At 59.9% G+C, this 7,787-nt stretch overlaps 1 protein-coding gene across 1 annotated transcript; it reads left to right on the forward strand.

The window, feature by feature from the left end:
- Nucleotides 1-3,763: 3,763 nt before the first annotated feature.
- On the forward strand, nt 3,764-7,585 carry FOXA1 (forkhead box A1). Its single transcript, XM_075031096.1, has 2 exons — nt 3,764-3,835; nt 6,323-7,585. The coding sequence occupies exons 1-2, from the start codon at nt 3,764-3,766 to the stop codon at nt 7,583-7,585; spliced, it is 1,335 nt and encodes a 444-aa protein (XP_074887197.1).
- The last annotated feature ends 202 nt before the right edge of the window (nt 7,586-7,787 follow it).

The following is a 7,787-nucleotide window of genomic DNA, read 5'->3' on the forward strand; positions in this document are numbered from 1 at the left end:
CTGCCCCTGCCAGGGGAAAAGTAGCTCTTACGCCAGAGCCAACTGGAACAGCGCTCCACAGTTAAAATTGAAGCCCCCGCCGATTCCTACGGCCGCCCGCCCCACGCGTGGGACAGTACCTGCGGGCGGCGCTCACGAGCAGCTCTGGGCAAGGGGCGCAGCTCCCGGGCCGTGGCGGCTCCCCGCGTGGGCAGCGCCGCGCTGGTGCCGGCTCCGGTACCGGCGGCGCTGCCGGAGGCCCCTTCCCACGGGCGAGGCCCCTCGGCCCTGCCTGACAGCCGGGACCCCGCAGCGATGCGCTTCCCAAAAAGTGGCCGCTTGCTGCATGGCCTCTGCGGGGCCCAGCTCTCACTGCCAGAGCTGGTAACACGGGCTCCCGTGGACGTCCTCCCCCCGCTCCGCACACACCCAAACCACACACGCATACTTTCCTCTTTTAGGTCAGTTATTCTGTTTGCCTCCTTGGCAGCGCGCACCGGTGGAGCCAGGAGCTGAGACCCTGCTCCCGTTTAGGCAGGGAAAATACAGCTCACCTCAGCCGGCGCTTTTCTCCAGGCTGCACAAACAGCTCCCCCGAAAAAAAAAAAAAAAAAGAAAAAAAGAAAAAAGCCAGTGTACAGCTTGATCAGAAACTGGCGCTACTCTAACCAGAGCTGGGGAAAGGCTCTCTGTAAATCGGGCCAGGGCTGCCGTCGTCAAGTCTAGAAAACACATAAGCAGCTAAACGCGTGTGGAGAGCTCCCGGCTGCTATCCATCCTAGGAGAGTCTCTCCCTTCCCGCTGAGCCTGCTGCAAAGGGTACGGACAAATCGCGCTGGACTCTCGGAGCATCCCACACTAGAGTTTCGCAGAGGCTCAAGTGCAGGGCAAGGGCAACTACCGAAATACCCTCTTTTTCCCGTGGTGGTGGGCAGAGCCCTCATGACCCTCCTCTTCACGCAAGGAAGGCTTTTCTCCACCGGGGCTGCAACACAGCAACCCGGGCTGAAAGGAGTTCCAGGAACGGCTAACTCTGCCTGGGGCTTGCCGGTTTGCACACCGAGCCGAAAGGCTCTCTAAGGTTGCAGGCAGGAGCCCGCCTCTGCTCTCACCTCTGGGAGCACCCTTGGGAAGAGGGAGCCGAGCCCGAGCCGCAACCGGACAACAGGAGGCGCTGCGACTTTGCACAACCCCCGACCTCCCCTCCCCGCCCGGCCCGGCCCGGCCGGCGGGCATCCCGGCGGGGGCGTCCCGAGGGGCCGGCCGGCGCGGAGAGCGGCTGTGCCGGGCGCCACGTCTGCTCCGCCCGGCGAAACGCCTCCAAGGTTCGGAGCAGCATCCGAGGAGCGGGGCCGGCTTCGTGCCTGCTCTTTTTTTCCAGGGACGGAGCGAGCCCTGCGTGGGCCGCCCGGCGTCCCGGCGGGTGTTGCTCCCGCGGGGTTGGGCTCTGGGAAGCGGGACAGCACCGCCCCGAGGTCATCCGGCGGGGAGGTGCCGCCAGCGGGGCCCCTGGGACCGCGGCACCCCTCCCGGCCTCGCCGCACGCAGCCGTACTTCTGTGGGGACCTCAAGCACTGAAATGAACAAGCCACCACCGAAGGGTCTCTGTTTTCAGACGTACAGACCCCTGCCATTAGTGAAAGAGGGAGGGTGCATACATGAAGACCGCAATTTTAACACCTCTTAGGTTTTCCACTGGGGTTTGTTCCAATTTCCGTGGGTGCAGTTTGACCGTTTGAGAAAGTAGGGGTTTAATCCAGTGCTTTTATCTATTTTATTTCCTTCAAGACACATTTTCATCCCTTGTTGTCGTCTGCTGATTCCAGAGTTTTGTTTGTTTCGAGGATTTGACTTGATTCTGTTGCCAGATTTAAAGAAAGAAGGACGAGGAGGGAAAGAACAAAGAAAGGGATAACAGCAAACACATTTAGAGGACAAGTTAAAACGTATTTGTGGAAGTGGAGATATGCTGTACCTCTTCGTTTGAATCCTGGGTCTCTGTATAAGGAACTTTAAAATCGTGTTTGTGAGGGTGATGTTTTCGCAGATCACTCGAGGACAAATCACTGTGGAAGCAACTGTGATCCTGCTGGACGATAAACATGCCAGGCAGAAATTCAGACCCAGATGTGTATTTTAGTTTGTGTGGTATGATACGCAAGCCTTTTGCAAAATCCCAAGAAACTTTATTTCACCTTCAAATTCCCATTGCCCGAGAAGTTATTTGGGTTTGGGGGGGGGTTGGCTGGTTGGTTGGTGGGTGGGGTTTTTTGGGGTTGTCTGTTTTTTTACTATCAGGTGATAAAGTGCTGGTAGCTCGGCAGGAGCAACTTCATAAAGGATAGAGCAGAGAAACCCAAGAAAAGTCTATGATCTTGACATAAGCTCGAAGAGTCGGACAGGGCAGGAGCAGAAACAGAGGACGTTCGATCCGTCTGCAGAGACTGAGAGATTCCCTCCATAATAATGTTGTCCAATGTCAATTTTTTTATCGGTGTTGCCCTTTTTTACCTTTTACCAGCCCGTGTAGATTCCTCCTCCCCTGTTCTTTGCGAGAAATCAGGTTAATGGGGAAGAAGTCGGTAATGAGATACCCGCTATTTATTATTGCTGCTCCTGGGTGCCTGGAGCTTTCCAAGGGAGCCTTCTGGCCTGGAGGCTTTCTACAGTAAAGATATAAAATGGTTCCAGTGACTCACCTGATGTTTGCCAAGTGGAGGTTAATATCGGTGGATCCGCATTCAAGCCTCTGTCCGCATTTATTGGGTGCCTCTAGTGTTATGTCTCAGCGCGGTGACTCACATGGTTTCTAAACGTAAGGCACCAGAAAAGAACTATCACCATCACCAACCTACATAGGACGGCAGCCCCGTTTGAAGGTCTAGGTTTAGCCCGGGGGGGGGGGGGGGGCCGGGGGGCTTTGGGGAGCGGGGAGCCGAGCCCTCCTGCTCGCAGCCCGGAGCGCCGAGGCCGGTCCCCCGCCCCGAGGGCGCTGGGAACGGGGGGGGGGCCGCGGCCGGGCCGGGGGGGGCGCAGAGGTACCTGCGCGGTAACCAGCTTTGAAGTGAGGGGCGGGAGCGGGGGGGAGCCTGTGGACTGCAGGACTCGGGACTTTGGAGCACGTCCGGGCCACCAAGTTAAAAGAGCATCTACTGGACTTCAGTAAATATTGCCCCTAATCTCAGGGGTTTAAGGCTGGATGGCCTTTCGCATTCTCTTCAAACAGAGGGGCCTGCCCTGCCCTTATCTACCTCATTTCATTTCCACCCATCCCTCCTAGCATTCGTCCTGTCCATCTGAAAGGGTGGGTCGTCCCCCCCTCCTTTTCCTGCTCTCTCCCCCTCTCCCACCTCTGTCTCTCCTTCTTTCCCCACAAGCTTAAACCAATTACGCCGCTTTGCAAATAAAGTGCCGCCCCGGGGGGAGTTGCAGGCGAGGGGAACTGCCTTGTTTGCAGGTGCATCTCCGGCTTTGTAGGTGCGAACGCCTTTGTGCGGCGGACAAATGGGGAGAGGAGGAGGAGGAGGTGGGTACTTCTGCGACGTAAGATACACATCAGCTCAACTCCACTCACATCCCAGCCGGCACTTCCTCACTTTCTCAACTGTCTCGCCCCACACCGCTCCCTGCCTCCTTTTTGGCTGGTTATAGAGGAGAATTCAGCACCCCCCGCCCCTCCTGAGAGCTGGCTTCCTGCTAGGTCGGGCTTTCGGGCTCTTTTCCTGCTGCCCGTCGCTCACTTGCAAGAGGGCTGGATGGTTACACCGGGCAGGTTGGCTCCATAATGTTAGGGACTGTGAAAATGGAAGGGCATGAAACCAGCGACTGGAACAGCTACTACGCCGACACTCAGGAGGTGAGTCAATCCCAGGGTCTGGCTCCGCTGCTGCCCCTCTGCAAGGGGGAGGGGGGGCCGGGGGAGGGCTGGGGGTCTGGAGGGGGGCAGCAACCGGAGGAATCGGTTTGCGCTCCAGATCCTGCCAGCGCAAACGTGCCTCCCCCCCTCCCTCCGGCGCTGAAGCCGGCCAGTCTTCCCCGAGGAAAACACGGCTTCCGAGAGCCCCGGCGGGCCTCGGAGGGACACCGGGGGGGCTGCGGACCCGCCGGGAGGGCCGGGGGGCCGGGGGCAGCCCTCGATCTCGTCTAAAAGGCGTAATCTCCGCTGGCGGCGCGCACAAAAGCGCCCCGAAAACTCCTGGCTCGGGGCAGAGGACTCGCCGCGCTGCCGGCCCCCGGCTCCTTCCCGGCAGATGGCAGGGGCGAGAGAGCCGGCCGCCAGCGCGTCCCGGGGCGGGGGCAGCGCCTTCCCCGGGCTCCTCGGCGGCCCCGCCGGCCTCTCCGCTCGCCGTCGCCGGGGGCCTCACCTGTTAAAGCCGAGCGAGAAGAAAGGCGGGGGGGGGGGCAGAAGATAGCCGTTCGTTCGTACTTCGCAAGAGGGGCTGCCTGCGGCGTGCGCTGCTGCCGCGGGCCGGCGGGCGGCGCTGCCGAGAGCGGCCCCGGGCGCCGGAGCGGGAGCGGGGGCCCGCACCCGGCCCCGCCGCCCCGGCCCGGCCCGGTCCGGCCCGGCCCGCGGCACCGCGGGAGGCGCTTCCGCCCCCCGCGCTCGTTTGGCAACACGGTGCAAAGGAAGGGGGAGAGGCGGCCCAAGCGCCGACACCTACGGCGGAGGAGAGAGCCGGGGAAGCGCCCGGAGCCCTCCCCGCGGCGCGCCTCGGCCCTGCGGGGGCCCGCGGGTCGCACCGTGCCGCTGCGGCTCTGCAGCGGCCGTCTCCGGGAGACGCCGGCGCCCAGCGGCTCCGCCAGCAGCCCCTCGGATTCCCGCCTGGGAAGGAGCCGCTTTAAGGAAGTGTGGTAGCGAGGCGGGCACCTAGGTGTGCGCAGCCGGGCATTGCATCAGCACACCCGGACACAGGGCTCCGCGGTCCCCACGCCTCGTCCCTGCACCCCGGAGCTGGCACACAGCGCCCGTAGGGCCACGCGGGCACAGGCAGATACGTGTCACCCTGCTGGCATCGCATTTAATAGAGGAAAGTCGGCTAAGGGCAAATAAGGGTCATCCTAATTACGTGCCGTTTCCAGACTCCGTTTATCCTCGCCCTACTCGTTATCCACAAACATAAAGTTAAGCGACCTTGGCTTTTTGCTGGTTTTTAGCCTCAATCTTTTCTCCTCTCCTGCTATTTAATTTGAATCACTGCGCGGATGCAAGGTGAGGAGCCCATCTGCGTTCTACCATCTCAAAGAATTAACGTGATCCTCTAAATTAAAAGCTCATTTAGAAGCTCGTGGAATTCGTAGTGAACAGTAATGAATTTTATACATTTAACCGTCGCCCAAACCTCCTTTTCTTAGCCGTATTGCCTTTGTTCGAGGTAAACGGGGAACGTCTTTCTCCCTCCTGTTAAATCAGATGCCGTACTGGAAAGCACGATTTCAGGCTCTCCGGTTCTTCTTTTTTTAAGAGTTGTGTTATGCGGTAGGGTGCTACAATTTCTGCGCGTCGGGCAATTGTAGAAAATCTCAGGCAGGGAAAGTTCAGGCTTTTCGTACTTTGGGAAAGTTTGGTTTGTTTTTTTTTTTAACTTTAATTTAAAGACTGACTTGATAGAAAATGCAGACAAGGGGGAAGCTTTCTGCAGATAAAATGCGTGGACGTGAGCTGTTGGGTTTGGGGGTTTTGGGTTGGGGTTTGTTTTTTTGGGTTGTTGGGGGTTTTGTGGGGTTTTTTTTTGCGACAAGACATTATCGCATCTTATGTAAGAATAGAAATTTAAATCAGTGCAGGGTGGGAGAGATGCATGAGATTATTCTGAGAAAGTGCAGGCAGCTGAATTTCTCCTTGGCGCAGTCAGCGTGCGCCCGTAAATTTCAATAATCCGATGAGTTTAAATGTTTAGCTAGCGAGACGGGACACAAAATCAGCAAAACCACGGGAATACTCCGGGAGAAAACCTCCTCCCGGGGCAGATAAAGCCCGCAGCCCGGCTCTGCGGGGGTGCGGAGCTGCGCCGGGAAGGCCGTCGGTCCGCGCGCCCCGGTGATCCCGGCGCAAGCTACGGCACGCCGGTAGAACGGGAGCGCGTCGGGAGCGAGCCCCCCCTCTTCCGTGTCTGTTTATAAACACGTATAAATGTGAATTAGAGCTTTTCATCGAGCCGGAGGCCTTTCCGTGTGGCTTTTGGAAAGCGCTTTCCCGGGGGTCGGGGAAGCAGACGGCGTCCCGCGGCGGGACGGTCGCCCGGCTCGCTGGGCAGTGCGGGCAGGACGGGTGGATCCGGCCCCGCCGGGGTCCTGCCCGCGCCTCTCTCCCCTCTAACCCCCTCTTTCCGTCTCGCTGCCCTAGGCCTATTCCTCGGTGCCCGTGAGCAACATGAACTCGGGGCTGGGCTCCATGAACACCATGAACACCTACATGACCATGAACACCATGACGACGAGTGGCAACATGACCTCCAGCTCCTTCAACATGTCCTACGCCAACACGGGGCTGGGGGCCGGGCTGAGCCCTGGCGCCGTGGCCGGCATGCCGGCGGGCTCGGCAGGGCCGGTGAACGGCATGCCGGCCAGCGTGGCCGCCATGGGCACGGCGCTGAGCCCCGGTGGCATCAACGCCATGTCTGCCCAGCCAGCCCCCATGAATGGGCTGAGCCCCTACGGCGGCATGAACCCCTGCATGAGCCCCATGGCCTACACCCAGTCCAACCTCAGCAGGACGCGGGACGCCAAGACATTCAAGCGGAGCTACCCCCACGCCAAGCCGCCCTACTCCTACATCTCCCTCATCACCATGGCCATCCAGCAGGCACCCAGCAAGATGCTGACGCTGAGCGAGATCTACCAGTGGATCATGGACCTTTTCCCCTACTACCGGCAGAACCAGCAGCGCTGGCAGAACAGCATCCGCCACTCGCTCTCCTTCAACGACTGCTTCGTCAAAGTGGCCCGGTCCCCTGACAAGCCTGGCAAGGGCTCCTACTGGACCCTGCATCCCGACTCCGGCAACATGTTTGAAAACGGCTGCTACCTCCGCCGGCAAAAGCGCTTCAAGTGCGAGAAGCCAGCGAACAGCAAAGCCCCTCAGGAGGGAAGGAAAGATCAGGCCGGGGCCTCCAGTTCCAGCTCCAACTCCCCCCTGCACAGAGGCCACAATAAACCGGCGCAGCTGGACACCGCCACCTCCCTCTCTAGCTCCAACCCGTCCACCAGCCCCCAGTCTATGGACCACAGCGGATCGAGCACGGAGCTAAAGACCTCGGCTTCGGCCGCCTCCTCCACCATCAGCTCCGTCCCCGCCTTGGCCTCCGTCCCGCACCCCCCTCACTCCTTAGCCCACGAATCCCAGCTCCACCTCAAGGGCGATCCCCACTACTCCTTCAACCACCCTTTTTCCATCAACAACCTCATGTCCTCCTCGGAGCAGCAGCACAAGCTGGACTTCAAAGCCTACGAGCAGGCGCTGCAATATTCCTCCTACGGGGCCAGCATCCCTGGCGGGCTGCCCCTGGGCAGCGCTTCCATGGCGGGCCGGAGCAGCATCGAGCCCTCGGCCCTAGAGCCTTCCTACTACCAAGGTGTGTATTCCAGACCCGTGCTAAACACCTCCTAGCTTTGCACCCCCACCGCCGGGGTGAGCCCCTGTCCCTCTCCCCCCCCCCAAGCCCCTTTCCTGGCTTCTCTCCCCCCTTTCCCTCTCCCTGAGAGCAACCGAGGTGTTTCCGCCCGCTGCGTACAAAGGACTGTTACTTTTTAATTGTCTCGCAACGCGTTGTGTGTTGTTATGATCCACCATGACCTCCTGCAAAGCCGGC

Source organism: Buteo buteo, chromosome 6 (genome assembly GCF_964188355.1).
Source record: "Buteo buteo chromosome 6, bButBut1.hap1.1, whole genome shotgun sequence".
Taxonomy (NCBI): Eukaryota; Metazoa; Chordata; class Aves; order Accipitriformes; family Accipitridae; genus Buteo; species Buteo buteo.

What these genes read in the sequence shown, in the direction of transcription:
- FOXA1 (XM_075031096.1), top strand. Translation starts at nt 3,764, where the DNA reads ATGTTAGGGACTGTGAAAATGGAAGGGCATGAAACCAGCGACTGGAAC. An exon ending in ACTACGCCGACACTCAGGAG is followed by an intron (nt 3,836 to 6,322) that starts GTGAGTCAATCC and finishes TCGCTGCCCTAG; the next exon opens with GCCTATTCCTCGGTGCCCGT.